A 25,128-nucleotide genomic window follows, 5' to 3' on the forward strand; every position below is an offset into this window, starting at 1 on the left:
TTGTGAACTGCAGTTAATATTTTTCTTTAGCATTTTAGGAGCTGATAATTGTGAATGGGAGGCCTTACAAGGGGAGCTTCAAAGCTCTGTCTTATCCTTTTGGGAGACTGATTGGTTTGTTTCAGTAGGAATACATGGAGAGACCTCCTCCTGCCTTCTGTTCAGAAAAAAAGAGGATTTAGTACAAATTGAGAAGTCACCTCATAGAGAGTGTCAAAAGTGACCTCATCGTAGCTGGTGCAGCCGGCTGAAGTCTGCTGGAGCCTGCCATGCTTTTGCTGGGTCAGATTCCTCGCCTTTTGTTATTTGAGCTTCCTTCTGAGAGCCTGGGCTGCCTAAAGGGGTAACATGACATTCCCTTTCTTTGCCCTTTAATCCAATCAGAGGGGCCTTGCTTTCTCACAGAGGGCTGGGATACACACTAAGGTTAGCTGAGCAGCTGTGAAAGTGAGGTGAAGATTAAGACTTTGACTCTGATTGTACATTTCAATATGAATGAAGCCAATAAAAGGGAGATTATCTTTCTCCCTACTTTTCAAATATGTTATCCATGAGGCAGCACTGTTTACCCGGAAGCTTGATGCAACAGACATGTCTTTGCCCTACCAGGTGGACAAAAGTTTGCTCATATATTCATCTTAAAAATATACTTGGGGAGAGTAGGAAGGAAGGGAGGAGATGAAAAAAGCAAGGCAGAGAAAGTCAGTTTTGGATGGTAGCAGATGGGAGCAGGTCAAGTAAGAAACGCAGAAGTACTCTTCTGGTTGCAGTCTGGCACTTCAAAGCAAAATGAAGAGGCATTTCAAAGAGGATACACATTATTATTTGATTAAGATTCAGCTTCCTGGATGAAATGTGCATACAATTATTAGCATGATCACAGAATAACAGAATAGTAGGTTTCATAAGAGTTTCAAAGTTTATTATCTCTTTGTTATTGGTTCTTATTAGTAGCGGACTCAGCCTACTACCCTATGTATGAACTTCCACTTTTTTTCAGTTTGCATATATGGATGGGGTGTCCAAAACTAGCTGTATCCTTTCAGTTTTGAATACAAATCATCACGTGGAATGTCTATCCCCAGATTTGGGGTGTGTAGAGAAGCTGTACTAGACAATACTTACATAGTACATTCTTTTTATCTCTTACCTGAAAGAAAGCTTTCTACCTTCCTGCCCTCTTGGGAATAACTTCTTCCTCAAGACTGAATATCCACTCAAGAACAGAACTTTGCCTCTTATTTCTTCACACTATAACAAAGAGCTGTGACACTCAGGCCTTTTAAACCTCCCAATTTTATATTTCCTGTCTTTGGAAACAGGCTTGCTAATATTCCTGATTTTTTTTTTCAGTCCTGCTGAGGATCAGGAGGAAGATGGCCCATCTGAAACAGGCAGATCCTACCTGACTTTCTGTAGGGGTCATGAATAGTCTGTCTTCGAAGCTTGCTAGGGACTTTTCACTGCTTTTCACAAAAGTGGACTGAGATCTTTTCAATGAGATCACAGAAAGAACTTTAGGATGTAGCACTGCATTCGGCTACAGTTCAGCATGCTAATAATGCATGTACAAAAACTTAATTCTTAAAAACTGTGGCATTAAGCAGTATCAAACCCTGTTCTCAGTCAAAACTAAATTCTGAAGAATTGGAACTGGAAATGCTTTTGGAGATCCTACCTTGGTGCTAAAAGCAGAAACAATCCAGTTCCTACAGGTTTTACTTATTTTTCTTGCACACAGCCTTTGTAGTAAGACTGGAAGAGTTTCTTGTATTTACAGTTAACACTGGTTTCAACACCCCTAACATGTTTTTTCTTCCTGTATAAAACACAAGAGTACAAATTAAAAAAGTCCAAATATTTTCTGTTCCTATGTAGAAGTCAGTGTAAATCCATGAAATACAGACTTGTCGATATTTTCTATACTGAAGAATGAGATACTGTTAGTATGTAAAACATAGATATTTCTGGATTGCTATCATACTAGAGGTTATGAACAAAATAAAATCTTCTCCTAAACAGTTTTAGCTGTTTCTAGAAATAGATTGTTTTCTCACTCCAAAAGCCAGAACAGGTTTGAAAAATGATTGTAAACCACCTCAATCTGACCTTAGGTAGGGAGTCTCCATCAGAGCACTCTGAATGTAGTACAAAGAGACATTAGAAAGAGTGAATAGAAAATAAGCTAAAACACAAAGAGTAATTATTATTATTTTTTTTTTTAAACTGGTCCTTTGCTCTTTCTGTTTCACTTTCCTTAGCAGGGAGCTTTCTTTTCTTAAAGCACTATATATGCTCAAACAGACCAGACCTAACAGACCTGCTATATTATTTAGTTTCTACCATAACTCAAACTCACATTTATAAGAAAAAATTAACAATCTGTGTTTTTTTCTTCACCTCTGAAGAATTCCTAGTGACTGTGCAGTCACTGTTGGGACCCCTTCTGATCAAAAGGGATGAAATCTGTGCCTAGTTTTCAGGTGCTCATTTAATTAAGACAACCACACAGCAAGTGTTATCTGAAGTTTAGATTAGCTAAGAACAGATGAAGATGCAAATATTATGTTATCCTTTCATCCAAGTAGAAGGTCCATCTAGCCAACACCTTTACTATTCTTGCAATGTACATGCAAATATTATGTTATCCTTTCATCCAAATAGAAGGTCCATCTAGCCAACATCTTTACTATTCTTGCAATGTAAAGGCTTTCAGTAATGAGTATAAATCACATTTATGCCTGTGTAAATGAGAAATGTTTATGATTCTTTGTGCAAATACAAGTTAGGCTATTTTTAATGCTAACATGGAAGCCATATTTATCTCTGTATTTATCAAGGTTTACCTTTTAACATTTTTAAATAAAAGCAAATAATTTTTGTAGTTGCATAAGAGAGCAGAGATGTGGTGTCTCTGGGTGAAGAATTACACTAGAAAAGTCACTAAATTAAGCTGATATTTTTGCTTTTTTTTTAAAAATAAATATTTTGAAAAGCTTATTTAGCGTATAATAATTATATGAAGTGACCCTATTAAGGCTTGCCTTTTTACCACACAATTTTCATGAAAGCACGTTGGTATCCTTAAGTAGCTTAGATCTTCAGTATCTGGCTTGATGCTATAGTAAATTCTGTATCTTGTGATTATCACTTATTACCATTCAGACGTGTTTTTCTCATTTTTTTTCTGTTTTGCTTCTGTTTCTTAAAATTAGATATTGCAAATTTCAAGCCTGGTGCCACAGCTACACAGCCTTTAGATGCGTGAATAGAGTCCACTGGAGTCTAATGGAAGACACATAAGGCTTGTGTTTCTGAGAATCCTCATTGAATATGGACCTGCCTGGTCCATGGCTTGAAGCTCTTTAGATTCTCTGAAACACTGATACTTTATATGTCTACTACATGAACTTCATTTAAACTCACTGGTTTCTATGCCTGTCTTCAGTAACCAGAAGGTATTTGAAAATAAAGTCAAATAGGCATCTACTTCTTGGGCAGTGTGCTGGGAAACAAGAAACCTGTTTGTAAAAATCTAAACTTTTTAACAACAGGGAATAGCAAATGGAAGCAATTAGAATGTGAAGTCTGCTGCAGGCTGGACTGAACGAGAAATACTAAAGGAATTTGTTTTCTTAGCATAGCATTATGTCAATTCAGAGGGGAAAAAAATCACTTTGCTGCTTGACTCAAAATAGCTGGATGTAAACCCACTGGTGCCATCCACTACTCAATCTCTCTGACAGATTTACTGCTTTCTGCAGAGCTGCTGCTGCTTGATGGAAATGGCAGGTGCGCTGTGCTACAAAAGAGGATTTCTGTCTCAAACTTCATCTCCATTCACATGTGTAACTAAGAGCAGCTAGAGGTCACAGAGGGACAGCTCAGTGTTTATAGTGACTAATGAAGAAATGGAGCTATTTTCTTAAATCTTCCTAAGGACAATCTTACTAGCCCATGGCTGTATCTCGGGACAGGGAGACTGACCAGTTCAATGCCAGCTGAAACACACTAGAAAGTGGTCATAATTACTGGACAAATAAACCACATGTACTGTGTATAATATATAACAAAGAAAATTATCTCTCACTTCTAAGGAAGACCAGAATTATAAACCTGTTATAATAGGTGGATATACATACAGCAAACATACATACAGAAAAATCTACTGAAAACAATGGAAAAACTCTGAAATGCGTTAAGTGTGGCCAAGCCATAGCCCAACCTCTAGATGACCCAAAAGACTCGTGAGCACTGAACATATGAACCTGAACTTTGGTCATGATATTAATTTAAGATAACTCTTTGTTACTGTGTAGATAACTACAGAATCTCAGTGTGCACCTCACAAACTACTCAGAGTTCAGTGCTTCTACTTGTTTGTTTGTTTATTTGGCTTGGCTGTAAGTCTTTTGCAACTGAATTTTGAGTCGTACCGATACAAAAATTTCTTGCCTTCATTCTGGTTTGAGTTTACATTCATATTATAATTTCACTGAAGTAGAAAAGATTATATTTGCAGTGCTCTTTTGCATGATTTTTGACAGGATTAGGTTGAGATTGCTTCATTTTACTTTTATGTCAGAGTAACCCCACAACTCTCAAAATACTTCACTCAAGATCTTTTGAAGTCAGACTGAAGTCTTATAAATTTTAGAACTGTATCCAGGTTTCAAATGCCCAACACTTGAAATACGTGAACAGAGTGCATGGAATATATCATGGGATATGTTGAGTGCTTGGAGTTGCCCTTATCTCTGTTTGTATCTGACCCAGATTCCTTCAAAGATTGATGAATATCAGTTTGACGAATTCTTGAGGCCAAATTTGTAGCTTAAATATTCACCAGGACCAGACTCTGATCACCAATGACATTAACTTTTTTTTTTTTTTTTTGGTAATACAAGCGCAACATAACATAGCAAATACATTGTTACTGGAGAAAATGATAATGATATTTGCATACAAATTCCCCAGTGCAGAGCGTCAACAATCTTACTAAGGACCCAGTGATTCCAAGGTATTATGTTCAGCCATACGATCCTCTCAGAACATCAGCTAGTGCCTCTTGCTCAAAAGGGAGAAACCATAGATGCCTTCATAGTGAAAACCTGAGGCCCAGTCTTTTCTTACACTGTCTTATAGCAGTGTTATTTTACAATTTTTGGAAAAGTTTTTTCTATAAGCAAATTCTGAATGACACTTTGAATTTTAATTTTGTAAGGTTTTTGTCATTACCCTTGCTGATTTAACATACAAGCTACAGGTAGCTTGTACATGTTTTTGACACCCATATAGTGTGTTGTTAACAGTATTGCCCATAAATTCACAGATTCACAGATTTCTCTAGGTTGGAAGAGACCTCAAGATCATCGAGTCCAACCTCCGACCTAACACTAAGTACTCCACTAAACCATATCCCTAAGCTCTACATCTAAACGTCTTTTAAAGACCTCCAGGGATGGTGACTCCACCACCTCCCTGGGCAGCCCGTTCCAATGCTTAATAACCCTTTCGGTAAAGAAGTACTTCCTAACATCCAACCTAAAACTCCCCTGTCGCAACTTTAGCCCATTCCCCCTCGTCCTGTCACCAGGCACGTGGGAGAATAGACCAACCCCCACCTCTCTACAGCCTCCTTTCAGGTAACTGTAGAGAGCGATGAGGTCGCCCCTGAGCCTCCTCTTCTCCAGGCTGAACAAGCCCAGCTCCCTCAGCCGCTCCTCGTAAGACTTGTTCACCAGACCCCTCACAAGCTTGGTCGCCCTTCTCTGGACTCGCTCGAGCACGTCCATGTCCTTCCTGTAGCGAGGGGCCCAAAACTGAACACAGTACTCGAGGTGCGGCCTCACCAGAGCCGAGTACAGGGGCACAATCACTTCCCTCGACCTGCTGGCCACACTGCTTCTTATACAGGCCAGGATGCCGTTGGCCTTCTTGGCCACCTGGGCACACTGCTGGCTCATATTCAGCCGACTATCCACCAATACTCCCAGGTCCTTCTCGGCCAGGCAGCTTTCCAGCCACTCATCTCCCAGCCTGTAGCTCTGCTTGGGGTTGTTGCAGCCCAGGTGCAGGACCCGGCACTTGGCCTTGTTGAACTTCATACAGTTGGCCTCAGCCCATCGCTCCAGCCTATCCAGATCCTCCTGCAGAGCCTTCCTGCCCTCGAGCAGATCGACACACGCACTTAGCTTGGTGTCATCTGCAAACTTACTGAGGGTGCACTGGACGCCCTCATCCAGATCATCAATAAAAAAATAAAGTGCTGTTTCCAGTAACGCTCCTTTTTTTTTTTTCGTTTTGTTTGTTTTGTATTGTGTTATTCTGTGTGTGTCTTTTTGCTATTCTTCCAAACACCTGCTGTTGCAGTTGCAGAGAAAAGGCTGTGAGCAGCACATGCATGGCTTAAACAGGTACCTCATAGGATGCTGACAAAGGGCCAGCAAGCACATTAGGTGGGCTCTACACTGACCAAATTACCTCTGGTTGGCATTGCCCTCTACAACTGGTCATCATTTCTTTCATTAAACTCTGCCCTCCATTTATTATTACTCTTTACACAGCTTTTGGGACTTTCTGGCAAAAGGCACCTGCAGATGAAAAAGTTGTGTACAATCCACACAGCAGATTGTGGTACAGTGAGCAGGAACTAGCTGCCTGAATATTTTAGGCTTGCCATGTGGCTTCACTGCTCTCTGTCAGTGGTTGACCGCGGAAGAATGAATGCTCATAGCACTTTCCTTTCCTGGGATGAGGGAAACATGCAGCTGACAATAAAAACATGCAGCGCAGTTATGACTTGCAATACTGGGACAAAAGTGACTGACTTGGAGACACTAAGCTGTAAAACAGTATGGCAGGTTGAGCCACTGAGCTGACAGCATATTGTCTGTTTTCTCCATTGTAGTAGGTTAGTGAAACAGGGAGGAAGCTGCTTTCATTCACGTAAATACTTCTTTAGTAGTTACCAACAAAAAATGCAAATTCAGATCTGAAAAATTCTACATGTAAAGTTTGGTACTTCCCATTATACCATTGCCAAATTATGGGAAGAGAAGATATTCAGAGAAGTGGTACAACTGCTTGCTTAAAAGCAGTTGCAGTTAAGATACAATCATCAAGAAGGTCACTTTGACATTGTCCACCCACCCTCTGGTATTATTTATTCCCAGAAATGCCCCCCCCCCCCCCCAAAAAAAAAAAAAAGGCAGATTTCATGAACAGAACAAATACCAGAAATGAGAATATGGCTTAGTTTCTCTGGGATATTATTGCTATAAAACAGAGACAAATACTTTTTACACCTTTCCCCTTAAAAATACACTTATTCATACCGCACATCTTTCTGCCATGTGTTAAACCTTTTCTTTCCCTCTGCAGCTGTCTAGAGAGGATCTCATGGAACTGGACTGTAATCTTACTGTTACAAGTTCCACACCAATTTCCATGCAATATGTTTAGCATGTAGATCAATTTTCAGTCTGTTTTGAGTTCTAAATCTCCATAAAAAACAATGCTAAGTTTAGAATAATCAGACATTCACAAGTTCGATCATGATAAGTACAAATGTTTTGCAAATGATATGTGGTAACTGCTCAAAGTGAAAGGCAAGAAATTATTCTCAGCTCAGCAATAAATTTTGCAAACACGATCAAGATATTTGTAGACAAGTTATACTTTTTCTAGCCAACTAAAGGCAAGACTTCTCTTCCAAACCTAATTTCAGAGAACTTCAGAAATTCAAACTATATTTTTACTATATTACAAATTGACAACTACAGACTCAACACAGAAAAGCCTCAAAGAGATGGGTACACATTTTTATCGATTACTTTGTATTACCAATACAATACAATTTCAAACCCTACCTGTAGCACTCCTAAAACGGCAAGGCCAGTGGTTCCTCTTAGAGTTACGAAAAACGGGGTGAATTTTAAAAGAAGGTAGTAAAGAATCAGTGTGTAGCAGTTGGAAAACCCCTGTGCTAAAAAGCTCTCCATTGAGAACAATGCCTGCAGGTTGACCTCCAAGGCAAATCAAGGCTGAACTACCACTGGTTCAAGACGCCTGAGCTAACAGGTTGTTGTTAGTGTACTGCTGTGTCTGTTCACACACTGCTGTTCTCATGCAGCTACAAATAATGGAAATAGTGTAATGGATTTTAAGCCCAGAAGGGACCATTATCATCATTTTAGTCTGACCTTGCATTCTGGTAAGGGTCACAGGATATTGCACAGTTTGTGCCCCAAAAGTAGCATTTGAACTGCAGTATATTTTGCAAAAAGATGACCAATTCTTCTGATTGTATATGCTCTTCTTAACTAGGTGAAACATGGGATTAAGCAGTGAAAAAAGTGACCAGAGCCTGCTACAAGACTCTGTTAGAAATTTATGGAAAGGTGAATACCAAGAGAAGAACCTAGAATGACCACAGAGAAATGGATCTGGGCCATGTCTTAGACGCATTTCTTCTCAGAGGCTAGAGGAACAGTAGCTCAGGGATTCAATTCACTGAATGAATGACAGAACTCTTGCTACTGTCAATATTTGAGGCCACCTTTTTACACCATGAACATGAAGCAAGCACAAGAATATATTATGAGGTGGAGAAGTTTTTTCTTTTTTTTTTTTTTCTGAAATCAGAGTTGATGATAAAGATCCTCATCATGGTACACATGCTTCGCAGCCACAATAAATGCTCATGTAGAACTTGATTTAGCAGATGTAACAATATGTATTAAAGTTGAAAAAATGTGCTTTGCATCCTTTACTGAATGAAGGCTGTTCTCCCTGAAGACTTTTACTGACTTTCTCTTCTTCAGCAAAAATGTATTTACTTGTGGATAGTTTTCTATATGTAATTAGGAAAGTTTTCCTGTGGAAGCTTTTGCAAGGGTACCCTTGAAAAATAAGGGTTTGGTAATGCACTGAGGACAGAGGTTAGTCATGTAAGTAATATGGAGCACATGCATGTTGGATTTAGATTCAAGACCATGGAATCTTAAGACTACTGGACTTTTTACTCTCTTTCTCCTTTCCTTAGGTTTTATGATACTGACTAATTCACACTGGTTAATATTGAAGATAATTTTATGGAGAGAAGAGAAAACCATTGTGTAAATAAAATTCTCTGACGAAAAATATATCCTCTTCCAAGAGCACTAGATATCACAAAAAGTTATATGATGCTAGTAAACAGGAAATAAAAAGGAAGATATGGATAGCCAGAGAAAATTCAAATCTCATTGGACCAATATATAAACATAATGAAGCAATTTGGCACTTCTTTAACTTTGGGGCATAGAAGGTCAGAGGTCTAATTACACTGCAGAGAGGAAAAGGTCTGTAATGTGTGGATGCATTAGGAACTACCTTAGAGTTGGAGTTAGGGAATATAAAAAAAAAACACCACGAAAGAATAGAGAATCAAACAGTGAAGTGTTGAAGCAAACAGTCTGCCACTCCAACATACGACTGTGCAAAATACAGAAACCTGAATACATTGCCAGTGACAGATTTAATTTGGAAAGAACAACAGTTCTGAGGTCAGAGCTGTGCAACTGGTTTAGATTGAATCCTAACCGGAAATTAAGAGAGGACTGTGTTCTTAGGTATGAAGTCCTTATGATCAGCTACAAAAAAACCCTATTTTTTTATTAGCGTCTTCTTTTATTTCTGAAGTTCTGCATCACCCAATTGCTGACTTTCTGAGATGCCTGCCCTGATTTTCTTCTTTCCATAAACATAGCCATGAGCTGCAGCATCTATTTCCAAGCTCATTTCCCTCAAAACACAACACTTGCATATCATATCATACTTCCATAAGAGGTGCTTAAGAATGCATAACCATACACCGGCCTTGAGGAAAGCATACATATATCCAGAGATGGGAATGGAGTGGAGCAGAAGGATGCCTTACCAACCTATGCCTAAACAAGAGAAATGCAGTCCCCATAATACAACTATTACTGTTATTTACTGATCAGTGATACCATGTATGCACTGGAGATCACATACAATTAAAGAGAGGAAAGAAAAGAGAGAGAGATTTTTAGATATTTATGAATAACGACTGCTTATCTAGAGAGATTCTTTTCTTAAGAACATTGTTCAAGATTATTGAAATTAGTAGGTCTCATCTTGAACTCTTCCAGGTAAAAGTTACCTATGCTGCAGATGGCAGTAACTGGAAAACTGCCAGCTTTACACTCTGGCCCCTGGCTCTACCAGGGAAAAAAAAACAGTCTCTATATTTGCTGGTTGGTCCTTGATGTGTCAAGACAAGAATACTTGTTCTTAAACCTATTATAAAGGGGCAGTGTTAGAGCTGGAAGCAGCATGCCCTTGTTTTGTTAATTTGAAGATGTTCTTCCTCTGGCTAGTCCAAACCCAGAGACCCCTTTTTCCCAGAGAGATCTGATTTAATTCTTTTAGACTGAGAATAACAAAAAATATGGTTAATGTCAAGAACAGAAGTCTTCCTCTTTTTTTTTTTCTTCAAAATTTTATAGGATCATCAAACTTGATAGATGGCAGAAGTCAGAATAAGTTTCTAAAACATGTAACCAGAATTCATGCTTTTTATAGTTTGATCCCATTCCCAAACAAAAATCGAGAGTTCTGCTGGTGACCTCAGTGAGAGGAGAACAGGGCCCTCAAATTGCATAGTAAAATATTCTTTAGTCCTTTCTGTTTTAATGTCTATATAGATGTAGGCTGGAGTAGGATGAAAGTGTCAGTTTTTACATTTAAGGATTTGTGCTTTATGAGCCTTGATATGTTAATGCTTCCTCTGGGGCTATTCTGGATGAGTGCATTGCACAGGTGGCCCACTGCAATTTATAGACACAATAATTGAACAGGAGAAATAAGAGACAAGAGTGTTTTCAGCACATGGGACGCAGCTGGTTCAACTACTTTAGCAGGAGGCATAACTTTTGTATGACAGAGTCCCTTTCTAAAACATAGGAAGAGGACTTTTTTTTCATAGAGACCCAAGAACTGCTTTTTGCACTTACCCTGCTTGCTTCGCATACCAGAGCATGCTCTGAAAGTCACTTTGTCATGCCCTTAAATGAGCAATTTAGTCTACTATAATTTATACTGCTAAGGAACTCTTTTAAAACAAACATCTGTTAAACCAGTGGTTGTCTTCAGAAATACATAAACTCCCATGAACTAAACAGTAACATACCAGGCAGCATTAAAGTTAGCGAAACGATGGCATAACGCAAAAAGCAAAAGAACTGGCTATTATTACTGTTACTATTAAGTAAAATTAAGTTCAAATAACATTTTCATTGCTCTCCTATCAGCTGTTTATATGGTTAACCTGGACTTTTGCTGTTGAGAACAATGTCTGGATATGAGTGAGGTTTTCTTGAGGAAACTGGAAAATGTTCATCTAGAGCCATTTATCTTTCTGAAAAGTAGAATTATGAATAAGTGAACTACTACTACTGTTATAAACAGAACCTTGGAGGAATATTTCTAAACTAAGGAAGGATTTGGAATGCAAATGTAGGAGTTGTTTTTGATTCTGCTCTTTTAAGGAAAACACTAATTATTTCTCAATCATTCTGTAGATTTAAAAAAAGAGTAAATGTGATTTTATTACACAAAAGACTAGAAGTCAAATCTTGGTTATCTGATAGCACCTGCTCTGATACCACAGAATTTGTAGTGTCTTTCAGTCAGAATTTGAGAATGGAGGCAAACAACTTTTAGCATTTTTGTGATGCACGTATTTTTTAAATGTATTCATTCATCTTACATGAAGGTATCCTGCTTCAAACAAATGTTACAGTAATGAGTATCATACACAATTTGTGGTTGGAATATTCTGGAGAATAGAAACTGAATTACCATAACTCAGTGCTTACTTGCACAAACTGTTCTGACAAAATGCTGATTAAATGCTACAGTTGGCAAATAGTTTTATTTTACTTTATTTTTTTTCAGTATTTTTCCTCTTAAAAAGTGATACATTGCTTAATACTCTGAAATTGTAATGTGTCTTTGTATGTTCTGCAACAATATAATATTTAAGTTCTCCCAGAGTAAATCCAAGCATACACTGTTGCAATAAGTAACATGGCTAATTTCTAATATGCAAGGCATTTTGTTCTGAGGAACAACTGTGTGTTGTATTTTCTTTCAAGCATTTTGCTTTAAATTCTGACACTGTTAAACTAGCGAAAATGATGAAGTACTGGCAAATAACAAGCGCTCTAATCCTGAATTTGCATTAATGAGCAACTCACAAAGGCAATGCTCATTCAGCACGTGTGGGATGAGGCCATGAGTCACTGACTCTGGTGCACTTCGAGGTTTAGACATTTGTAAACAAGCATCAGCGTAACCCATCTTCGTATCCCAGCTGGAATTCAGTGCAAAGTTTCACGATCATAATTCTTCCCACTTTCAATTATTATAATAATCACATGAGGTATAATTTCTTGTGTCTGACCACAGTTTACACAAAGACAGAGGGACATGAACCTATCATCTGTTTTTGGCATTAGGAGAGTACTTATGCACATACAGAGTTTTAAAACTTGGGAAAGGTTACTGAAATCTTTATGCTTAAATACATTGCTGAACTGAGACTACAAACATAGAACTGAGTTTAGATAAAACAAACAAACATTTTCAAAGCGATCCCTTTTTCAGTAAATAAGAAGAAAATTTGCATGTTGCAAATTTTTGTAACAATGTGAATTTATATTTTTTTCAGGATTCCTGCATTATCCCATTTACTCCTCAACAGCAACCTTTCCATCCTATCATTGTCAGAAGGGCAGTGGAGGGAAAATGACATTCCTAGTTAATACCTTTGTACTCTACAGAGCTCTATTTGCTTCCATACCATCATTTCAACTTTGTGACTTTCTATTTAATAAAGAAAAAAAAAAGTGCTTGAAGTAAATGATCAGCTGGAATGATGCACAATGTCTTAGGGGCTCTACAGATTTGATGAAAACTTACTAAAGGTCCACTATTATGGGAAGTTATTAATTATTAATAGGAAGTTCAGCTCCACAGAAATGTCCAAGAAAGGCAAGAGGATGTCACTGTAACAGCAAGATTGCTGGCCTTGTTTAAATTTCCAAATAATTTAATTATTACTGAGCCCACAATTTGACAGGGTACTCAAGTAGGTGTCTACTATTAAGCTTACAACATAAATGACACCTGCTTTGGCTCCTTGCTGTCAATACAAGCTCAAATGAGCGTAACATCCTTGGCAGTTACAGATATCACTGCAACAATCGCAAGTTTCCACTCTGTCTCATATTTTTATGCCCTGGTCTCACTTCGCAGCTCCTCTCTGCCTTAGGCCAACAGGGGAGCATGTGCTCCAACTATCCTTGGCAGTTGCTTTCACAGACATCACCAAGACTTTTCAGCAGCCCCAGGCATGTGCCTTTTCTAAACAGAAGTAAGAGCCAGCATATTTCTGCATCTCAGGCCACATCAGACAGAAGAAAATGGCTGCTTCTTGATTTATTGATAATTACTTATTTTGATTTTAATTAGGTGCTTTAGATGAGAACTGCAAAATTTTATGCTTCTTTGTATTTTTTTGTGCTAGGCTGAATGATTAGGGACTACACAGACTTCAACTTGTACTCATCTTAAAACCAGAAAATTTTATTTCTGTTATGCACTTATTATAATCAGCACTATTAACACCTTCACCAGAGACAGTAATGCCATAATTGAAGCATCATATACCCAAGTTTCTTTGATTGCTGTACTTCTGCCACAAACTTAAGCCAATGCACACCTCTAGTTTTAAGAGTTCTAATTCTAAAAATAGATTTCTCACATTTTTCCATGTATTGCAACAAACAATCCAGTTAAACGCTGTTTATAGAACAGTGATGAAGAAAAAAAATGGCCCCATCTCCATGCATTCTTCTTGCTCTGCCAGAAAGCAAACAATTCTGCTTTGCTCATTGATTACCAAAATAGTTTCTTAATGACTTGTTAATTTGATAGGTCAAGCAATTTATTAGGTGTTTCCTGTGTTTCCAGCTCCAGTCTGCATTGCAAGGAAACAAGTAGTGTCTGTGGCATGGAAGATGAGTCTGTGTCTGATGAGAGCCATGTGTACCAAACTCCCATTTTTCATAAGTGCTGTCATTTTACAGATGTATGACCCTCTTCTCCTGGTTACAGAGGAGGGGGGCGCTGGGGGAAGATAATGTACAGGGTTCAGTAGAGAAACCCTTGTAGGCAGAAACACAAATCATGTCATGCAAACCAGAACAGGCTACAGGAACATCACATCTCTTTGCAGAAGACAATAACAGATAGGACAGAGAAAGATGGAGTCTAAGATGATTAGGAAAACAGGAATGGTTAATGGATAACAGCAACGTGGCGCCAAGCAGTTCATTCCATGTCATAAAGATATGAGGCAACACAAACAGAGAGCAGGTAAAAGGTCTTTGAAATTCATCCAATCAATGCAGATGCAGATTTGTGTTCCCAGTACATTTGACAGAGAATAATACAGACTGTGGAAAAATTAATGTATTTCAAATTAAGTCTTTTGTTTTCTTAGCATCTCTTGCTCTCAATGTGCAGTATATCACCTCCAATTTGAAATTACTTTTTCAGTTTTGTAATTTTATTTTTTATTTTTTTAAACGGTGCTTCTCCACAAATTCTAAGCACTTGCTTTTGCCTTCAAAGACAGGGTTTACATGTATCTTAGGAACATCATTTCTCCTGTACATCAGACCAGTAAGCTTGATAAACAGTCTAAAACACATGGGAATAATTCCATCCCACTCCTCACCTCCTGTGGACTTCCCTACTGTATTACTTTTGCTACAGAATGTGACTGGCTCCCATCGCAGGAGAAAGACACAGAGGGATCAGTGCTGCTAAGACCCTGACAAAGAAGGTACTCAAAATACTATCACATAGTTATGGAGCAAATTAGGATGCTATACTTCCTCTGACGATTTAGGGTTAGTAGGGAAGACAAATTAATTTCTAATTCTAATCTGCTTCATTTAAAACATCTATTTTTATTTTCTGTTTCAACAGAAGGTTAGTCACAAACCCTCAAATTGTGATTGGAAATTTTTGCTGGCCAAGTATTGTAGGACTTGGCATGCCTATCACAAAATAATCATCTTGAAAGAGCATTAAGAAGTAAATTCATGATGATAGAATTGTTCAGACACCAAGTTCAGCATATTCATACCTGAAAAGTGTTTAGGACCAGGCTATGTCTGACTGGGATGTTCAAAGGGAAAAAATTCCCCAAAGTCCACGCTGTTCAGAAACTTGGATCCTTGGCATAGATAAATTTGCAGGTACAGGATGGATCTGGTTCTCAACAGAAAGCAACAAGAAAGGAAGTGAGGGCAGGACAGCATCTTTTGAATCAACCAGGATTTGCCTGACAATCCAGTTAAATAGCTTCTCCTGCTCTTTCTTTTTGCTTAAACACTCTCCATAAGAAAGGCAATGCAGTCACTGTAAAGTGACCATCAGTAAGAAACACAACAACCGAAGCTTACTACCATTACCCTGATAATTCTTCAGATCCAAATGACAGAAAATACAGGAACACAGCCAACAGGCACTTCACTAATGTGCTTGTTTTTCATTAAATCATTTTCTTTGGTCAAAAGTGTTTATTCTTACTCAGGGCAGAGATTTCATTGACTTCAGTGGAAATTCTGACTGTACAAGGAATGCAGAATTTTTTTCCTCCTGTAAACAGAGGTTCTCTGGAATTGCAGCCTGCACATAATAAACCTCTGAAACAATTCAGACCTGTCCTTCTAATTCACTGTGAACAGAGCTTCAGTATATCTCAGTTAACGATAAACATAGGCTCTCCTCCCAGTCCTATTGAAATCTGTGGCAAAACTCCCAGTGACTTCAGTAGGAGCTAGAGCAGACCCTGGGGTTTCCAAAGACCAGATACGCGATGGTGTAGCATTTTGCCTACTCTAACTGCAGGCCGAACCTTTGGCTTTGTAAAATACAAAAGAAAAAAAAAAGGCATTCTCTGCCTGGTTGATAGAAAAAATTCAAGCCAGTATGAATGAGCATTTATAGTAAAAAGTGTTGCATGGAGAACATGAACCTCATATCACTCTAAATCAATTTTATATACTCATCCTATAATAAAATTCAGTCAATATAATGCTTTCCCACAGGTTTTAAATGACTAGATGACAGTTAAGTAACATCATCTGTCCCAATCAATTACATAAAAAAGCTAAACACATCAAAATAAGTCACATCTAAGCTATTATAAAATAAAGAATGTTAAATACTGCAAAGCTAAGGCTAGACTTAAACAGAAAATGATGTGGTTTGCCAGATAACAAAGTTAGGAAAACATATGACTAAATCTCTGTATGCCATGATTACATCACATTTGATAACACTGTCCAAGATGCTGTTGTTTATTCTTTAGATAAATGTCCTAATCAATAGATACATGAAGACAAAATAAGAGTAATTAACAGAGGTGTATTTGCCTCTGTATTGGTACATATCTATTGAAAGCAAATAGCATCCTCAATAGCAAAAACTACTTTGAGTCTAATTTGCAGTTTTTCTTTTGATTTATAGGTTTTAGAAACATCATGTCAGGGATATGGCAAATATTCAAGTGTTTGCTTAGCTAAAAGATAAAGGGCTATAAAGCCAACTGAGATATGATACAGAAAACCAGGTTTAGCATAGTACACTCAAAACTGCAGGTCACCTTTCTTCAAGATCAGAAAGAAGTAACACAGCCCCCACTGCATGTGCATTTATAGAGAAAGGCTCTCTCAAAAGCCTGCTTTTTTTTTTTTTCATCAAAGCAGTATACAGCAAATTCTGAAAGCTGACACCTTTCTACCATTACTCCATTCAGATTAGTTTATTTATTTATTTATTTAAAATAAAGTTTTATAAGGGAAGTTTCCAGACCTGAACCAGCATCAAACTTCCATTGTCATAGGACCCGTACAGATACAGGCTCACTGTGAACTCGCAGTATTGAAACAACCAAATGCTTTTGATTCTCAAGGCACGTTTAACATATTTTCCCAGGCAGCAACACCAGTCCACTTCAGTTTATCCCCTACTTCTAGTACTTTCTGTAACTGTCTGATGCATCTGCTATAATCCAGATCAGTAAAATTATCTAGGTTTAGAAAAGCCAAAACACTCCTAACTAAATCTTCTGTCTCCTCTCATCTCACCTAAAAAAATCCTTAGGATCAGTTCAGTGACCTGGTTTATAACCTGTGTCTCCATACAGCTACCTCAGTACAGCCAAGGAGGGAACAAATTGTTATGCAGGATTATGAAGCTAGAGTAAAGCAGGACAGAAAACTTTTCATACTGGCTTTAGCACTATCAAAACCATGGAAATAAACTACAGCCTAAGTCTGCGTTTTCACTCTGACACACTAAACAGAAATAAGCATGTAAAGAAAAACTCAGCTCTGATTGAGTCAGGAGTTCCTCATCACTTCAGCGAGGATTTCACCTTTTACATTTACGGATTTGCCTTTTCCATTGCAGGCTCCCGAGAGTGATGGCATGCGTATTTTCTATCAGCTCTGTGTGCAGGGCTTTCCCTGCCCCTAAAGAAAACAGCTGCTGAAGATCAGACCCAAACATTCATTTTCTGTTCAGTATTCCTGGAATGCTGTCCTGTATCCTTGGGCTTCTTAACCGTTTGCACCTCACAGTATCCTATCAGTAAAGTGGGTGCTAAAACATCTCTCTCACATGGTACCTCTGACAATTCTTATTTATGCAGAGCTCTGAGAACCTGGAATGAAAGTTAGTACAGTATAAATGCCTGCTTTCATTCCTAGTGTTCAGAAAAGCTTTTGCAAAGCTAATACTTTGCATTAGGGATCTTTTGGATGGACAAGCAATGAAACTAGTCAATGAAACTACTGATGTCACATCAAAAGAGACCCTCTGTTTGCCCCATCGTCCTTATTTATTTTTTGGCATTATCTTTTTCCTTCCTAACTTTCCAAGGCCCAAGGCATCAAAATTTATTTTTTTCTTAAGGACTGAATGCAAAGAAAATGTAAGGGAGAAAACGAGGGGGGCGGGGGGAAGGAAAGGGGGAGAAGTAACATAGATAAAAGGGACAAACAGCTCTTGCTATCTAGCAGTGTAACCAATTCCTTAAAGTTAGCCTTTTAGCCTGTGCTTTTGAATATTTTATAAACTGAAAACACATTATACTTTGATTTTCAAACAGCAGCTGATGTCACATGCCTGTTCTCAGCCTTCTAAGGGATAAGAAACATGATGGGGATGAAAAAATATTCACTTGTTATTTTCAAATGATCCTGGTGGTGTTCCAAATTTCTGTGGCAGGTGGTGTGGAAGGGATTTAAGAGGTGATAGAGGAAAAGGATGAAAGAAATTTGAAAGGCTACTTGATAATGGCTTTCAATCATGTGAAAATGGGTCCAGATTCCACAATTAATCACTAGAATAACACTATAAGCTGTTTCTTCTGAAATGTGTTATAGTTTTAATGGTGATATTAAGCACAATAGCTGCTTCCAGGTATGCAAATTTGTAAGACGGATTTTCTGCATTTTTTCAAAATTGCCATTTTTGAAGCCCTATTGTGCTTATGGACCATATCTTTAATACATTTGTGACAGAAGAATGTGATCTCACTTGCCTTGATGTTCTGTAACACTCAAGGAAAGCTTTGCATTATAGTCCAAAATTCATTGCATTCACTGAAGAAAGACTGCAAGGGAAACAAGACACCACTGAAAGCAGCCTGATTATAACACATCCATCTGAATGAGAAACTCCGCCAGATATAAGAGGGCCAGTGCCTACTAAGATGATAAGCCCCTCTATCTGCAAGCACACCAGAACAGAAGCTCTGAGCATGGCCTTACATGCAAGATGTGAAATAGCTACGTCCCAACTTCAGCCAGAGCGGCAGCGTAAGAGACAGGCAGTACAGGGATACTGTACAACTTCAGCCCTTGAATTCTGCAACGATAAGGCGGACTCCCAGGATTAACAGCCCTGTCAAGGGTAACTCTCTGAAGTGCTTATTTGTTTAGAAAAACCACCTCATTCATCATTAAGGAGTGATAGAAATGGAAGCCCTCTGACACAATATGTGAAGTCTACCTGGATGTATGTTTTCTTGGTATCATAGAAAGCAGGAGATAAAACCTCGCTATCTGGTTTTAAAAACAGTATTAAAATGAAATACATTACTTGTGTTTAAAATGTCTGGTTTCTAAGATGTTTATTTTATTGCTTTTCATAGAAATATTGCAAGCCCACTTGAAAGTGGGCTTTACATGTTGTACTTCAAATGTTAAGCAGAAGTATACCCATTGGAACACAATCTTACATACAGCAATACAATTTAAGAATAAATTAACCCCCCTTAATGACAGATGTTTTCCATTTTTATTGTTTCTGAACTTTAAATGGATGTTTCTGATAATGAGTAATGACACTTCTGGTAAAATAAAAGAGTTTTTTTTTTTTTTGAACTTCATTTACATAAGTGAATTAAACTAAAATGTTGTAACATGAAAAAACTTGAGCTATCCATTTAAAAATTTTATTACAGGGAGATATTCCATGAATAATCCTATTCTGCAAAGTCAAATCCTGTATTTGTACTTCTTTGGTGGTTAGACTTCCTCAAATCTGAGTTTTTATTCATGGCCCATCTTTTCTCTATATATTGCTTAAAATTACAGGGCAGGAGGAGAGGGTGTAATTTTAAGAGCTGCCAATTACTTGTAAATACTTTTCTTGCAAGCTAGAAGACTAAAACAAGTATGGTAAGAAGCCAGGGATACTGAAGAATATAAAACACTACAAGAAGAGCTGGGAAACAATCCCTTACTCTGTTGGTGGTCTTGTAGATACTAGACCTAACTGGATGTTAAGAATTAAAGATATCTTGTTCTGTCATTTTGACAATGTGTGTAGTGAAGCTCTTGCTTCACCAATATTGACTCCATAAAAATAGATATATGAGTTTTCCAATTCAGAAAAACTGTTATTTACTATAATGGCAAGCATAGGATTTTTGATAGGAAAGGATAATTTTGTTTTGTTGTTAGTTCCACGTTTCATAGCTTGTTACTCTGTTAAATGCACTGGGAGAATAAACAAACAACCAAAAACCACAAAAGCAACAAAAAAATTGTACGTTCAGTGTTTCATGAGTTTTCTCCTTTTTTTTTTCTTTTTTCTGCTTAAAAACATGTGTATAGGGAAAACCATTTTAAATGACTCTGCAGGTTATGAGTATACTCCTAGTCCACACAAGAGCTGTCCTACAATGGTGAATTTCACAAATTTCAATAAGAGGACAGAGTTATGCAGGATTGCCTTCTTCAACACAGTGATGGGGTGGAGGAGGACTAGGACTAGAAATACTACAAATACTGAATCCTGTCGATAACTTTGCATCCAAGTTGATGCTGGAACTGTTTTTAAAATTAGTAAAGTGGTATGTGCTCTGTATGACATGGTGTCAGTCACTGTACATTTGAAATCATCACAGATTTCTGCTATGTTTCTGGGTTTGGGCTTTTTTTTAAACATCTGATTAACCCTGGCTATTCAAGAACTGCTCCCTTCGAAAGTGCTAATTAAGATACTGAAGAGTCTCATCTAATATTTATACTTCTGGTGTTGCACTAGATCATTTTGCAGTGCATGAACAGCGTCATGAAGAAGGAATTAGAAGTAGTATAGCTTTGAGCCTCAGATAATCCTTCACTGATTAGTGAGATTCGCATCATCACCTATTCTGAATGCACTCCTCTCAGGATGTTGATAAAGCCCTTCAGTATCACAATATGGACTTCCAAGCACAGCTACGGCTTTTCTACCCAATCAAAGTGAAACCCTCAGTTCACCTGGTTAAGCTAGCTAATCCTAAATCGGCTTTTAGATTGTCACTTAACAACTCTGAGGCACTCCAGAAGGATCCCGCACAAATCCTGTGGTAAATGAGGCCTAGGCTGAGTGAAAATGAACAAACAAAAAGCTTTAAAAATGGACAGCAAATTCTTTATCTAAGACATATTTTTATTTCTTTAGAGTGAGAATTAAGATGTCAGGAATTGGACAGTTCTGTTAAATTCATCTTTAAATGATGATGTATGCCTGCTATGATCTCAAATGATGACACACATAAATCATATTAAGTTGTGAAGTAATGCAAATGGTGTACAGAGGGTTTGCAAGAGGGTTTTGGTGCTTTGTCATTTTAGAATATGTGGATAATCATGCGAATAATGAGAAATTAAAGCTTTTAATGAAGATATTAGAAGTTTCATTGGTTCATACATATTGGTTGGCTTTAAAAATATCTGAGCAATCTGAATTTATTGATGATCTCCCTAACAGCACGCCACCACCTTCTAATGTAATTTTTAGCAAAAGTTACAGTCCTGTGTTAATAGCTGTACTTTGCAGGAAATGGTCACACCCTCATCTAACCTCTATGGGTACAAACTATACAAAAAGTATTGAAAACCCTTCTTGCATCTGGAGGAGAATCATTGTTAGGAGATACCAGCTGCAGGCTGGCAGTAACATGGCTCTGGTTGCTGGTTGGCAAGCAGAATGCAAGACAGCTTTTGCATCTGTTACTAAAAACAGGCGATAGATGCTGCTGAAGTTGGTTCATGCTTAGGTTTCTTAGATTTCATAGATTGCACTGTAAAATTATTCCACTGAATATTAAGGGATTTGAAATCTCATACTGATATTTGTAGTTAAGTAATAATACAAGAAAAGTTACAATTTTACCTTAAAACTAAGTGATAGCTGGAAATCCAGCTTGCAACACAAAATTACTCAACTTTCAAAACGTCATTCTTTTGCAATGAAACGAGGGAGCAAGATTCCCAACACTACCTGACAATTGAAGGCACTCACAGGGAAAGCTGAGTGGCAGAGAATAAAAGTCTTGCCATCTGAGGCAGATCACTCAAGTACCAATGCCAAATTAAATAGAAAAATCACAGAGATCTAAGTTTATTATCTTTCATACTGAATTGTTTAGAAATAATAAATAGAATACACAAACCCTATACCACAGTAGTTTATTTTGTCTTGTGGGAAGTTTTAACAGTTTCTGGGATTAAACGGCTTTCCCCTTCTGTGAAGGGTCTGATGTAAACTCTTGTACTGCGGCTTAAAGTCTTAAGGCTGTTAGAAGTTTCCATCAGTCAGTCTGTATGTCAATGGATAAAAAGTTGGTTGCTGATCTGACCTGTTCATCGCTCTCTGGAAAGATGCCATCAAGCTACAGACACATTTGGCAATGCTGGGGGAGGGAAGGAGAATGGGAAAATAGGCTTTTTCAGTGTGAAAAGTGAGTTCTTCTATGCATTAATGTTAAGACGTCGAGACAAAGCCTTAGAAAACAGCAAACCAATTTTGTAGATGCATACGCTCATTTTGTAACTGAAGCCTCCAATTGATAAAATCCTAAGAATTATGTATGTTTGCCTGTTTAAGAGAGGGAAAAATAAACTACTAGTTATTTCTGAGACAGGTTAAGATAGCCTTGGACATGCTAGCTCCATATATGCTGAGCAATGTATGCCTGCATAATAACACATAAGTTCACTGCAGAACAGACTGGCAAAATGTCTAAGAAACCTGCAGTCGATTAAATCATTAAATTAAAATTATCTAATATCCATTCACCTGGATGGAAATGGTAGTTACAGTAGTTTTCAAATTTATTTTGAAATAATTTAAAAATCAATCTTCTAGAATTTCTGAAAGCTGAAAAACCCACTCTTTTCAATTTATCACATTATTCAGCGGTTTTCTCAGCAGTTTTTCAGCAGTTGGAGTGCTGCCTCAAACAAGGAGCAAGAATGAAGGGGCTGACAGTTTGTCTGCATTTTGGCAAAATAGGTTTTGTGTCTCTAGTGATCCCATTAATTCAGTCTTCATCAGAGAGCATCAGTAGCAAGGATTTAACCTATAAGTAGAAGGGAAATCATTTCTTCTTATTCTGAAGCATGAGAAACAGTGGCCATTATAAGACAGACCCTGAGATTAGGTTTTACTGCCCAGAGATTAGGTTAAGGTATGTGTAGGTAGTTTAATGATCCACAGATCACAGTCTGTTCTTCGCATACCAGTCCTGCTCTGCAACTTTAGATGTGCTTTCAGGTTCTTGCAATTTAATTATTTATTTTAAATTTTGTGCCTGTATTTAAGAAAGCTGAAAGCACTTCTAATTTACATATTTTAAAATATGGTGACTAGATTTGGAATGGAATTAATATGTAATACGTTCTGAAAAAGACAGCTTGATTAAAGGAAAAAAATGCCAGTAGACTCTAGAAGTATTTTCACTGTGGACATACATCTTGAGGAATGCTACCACATTAATAGGCCTAACAAAGGTTTAATGGGTGGGATCCAGCTCACCTAACTTGAGATATCCACACTGGAGACTGGAGTCCGAGTAGAATACTTACTTCCTCCCCACAACAAAGAATTGTAGACCATTTTTATGCATTATTCATCTGATATATTTCAACAAGTATTTCAGACTGAGCTGGCCTGCACTCACTACTTTCCTCTGAACAGTTCCCAGAAGCGACCAGTTTAGATGCAGGTATCTGACTTTGGCCAGATGAGTCCCAGTGTGTGAGAGGAACATTTTGTCTTCCAGGACGGAATGGACAGCAAGTCCAAACAGAAATAAATTGTTCAGTTTTGCAAAAGTCCTTCCGTGCTATACAGGAAGCTATACTAGCTTTCACAGCTCTACTACGTGGTCTGCTCGGGACGCGATGGAAATATAGCTCAGACTCTTCTGCATCATGTTTTACTATGAGCAAGAGACTGCCTAATCCATGTGTTTTTGAAATGACATTTAGAGATCAGCTCCACCTATCTGGAATATGCCAGACATGTCACATGGCAGAAGTTGATGATGAAGGTGCTCGGGTCAGGGGTGCGTCTTGTCGCACCCTGTTTGTAGTGGACCAAAACAAGCTAATAAAAGTTAACTAGGTTAATTTTTATAGCTCTTTCTATTAGTTGAATGCAGAGTTTATCATTCAGGAGAAAGGTAGTATCATGATAGATGGAAACCAAACATTAAGCACAGACAGCACAAACAGAAGCCAAGCACAGGTCACTGGACAATCAAATCAGGCAACAACAATGGTTTAGGAGTGACTGGGGGCATAGTTCAACACACAGGACAAACTAATTTGTTTGCAGAAAGTAGAATATTCTTTTGAATTTTACTTAATAAACTTTTTTTTTTTTTTTTTAAATCCAAAAAGAAATGTTGAGGAGTCTTTTGAAACCTGTCAACAATTCATTCCTCTTGTCACATTTGCTAGAGGTAGGTGGAGAACTCCTATCACAAATCTTTGTGGTAGGTCACTCGGTGATAATCAGTATCTGATGTCTAGTGAGACAGAAAGGATCAATATACAAAGAAGAACAAAACAGCTGTAAAACTAGGCCCAAACTGTGTCACTGGAAATGGTTATTAAATAAGGAATGCTTATGTCTAATAAGATAGATGTTCTTGGCCTTGATTTCTTGGAAGATTTCCCTATATGTCAGTATTGAACCAAGCACTTAGGAATAGTGTTACGAATTTATATCCTGGGGATGCCATCTTTTAGACAAAATAAAATCAACATTCCAGCTAGTTCAGATTTGGTACTGCTTGTTCCAAAATTAAGTGACTTTATCTCCAGTCTTCAACAGATTCCAGATCCTGTCCACTCTCATAATTCAGTTCTCACTGCAGTTTCACTCATATCTTTAAATCTACATTACTGTCCAATTATATAATGTAAGAAAAAGCAATTACAAACTACCACCGCTCTTGTGGCACCATATCGCTCTTTTGTAACACTGACCTTGCATGGAGTTGTATTTTGAAATGTCTTTACAAAGAAAGGCACTGTAGAACACGATGTGTCCACTTCAAATATATTCCTGTAAAATGCCCTTTTACAAACCACTGCTAAAAGAATCTTCTAATTTCTTTCATCTGTTTTAAAATGTTTTATGTTTATGAACAGATCAAATTTATGTGACCTGGGCTAGCATGTTTTATTC

At 37.7% G+C, this 25,128-nt stretch overlaps 1 protein-coding gene across 8 annotated transcripts in view; it reads right to left on the bottom strand.

Annotated features, from left to right (window-relative positions):
- LOC308194837 (uncharacterized protein) overlaps positions 1-25,128 on the bottom strand; it is a 562,652-nt gene that overhangs the window by 89,070 nt on the left and 448,454 nt on the right. The window contains exons 4-5 of one of the 8 annotated variants that reach the window (XM_080591323.1): positions 15,227-15,357; positions 7,641-14,199 (exon numbers count right to left, since the gene is read on the bottom strand). The exons of 4 other annotated variants lie outside the window; for them this stretch is intronic. In XM_080591323.1, the coding sequence (XP_080447449.1) occupies positions 15,268-15,357 (90 nt within the window). In that variant the 3' untranslated portion in view covers positions 7,641-14,199; positions 15,227-15,267. 3 more of the 8 variants (XM_080591322.1, XM_080591326.1, XM_080591325.1) reach the window with 3 other exon arrangements.

Source organism: Anser brachyrhynchus (assembly GCF_964034855.1).
Source record: "Anser brachyrhynchus genome assembly, chromosome: 4".
Classification (NCBI taxonomy): Eukaryota; Metazoa; Chordata; class Aves; order Anseriformes; family Anatidae; genus Anser; species Anser brachyrhynchus.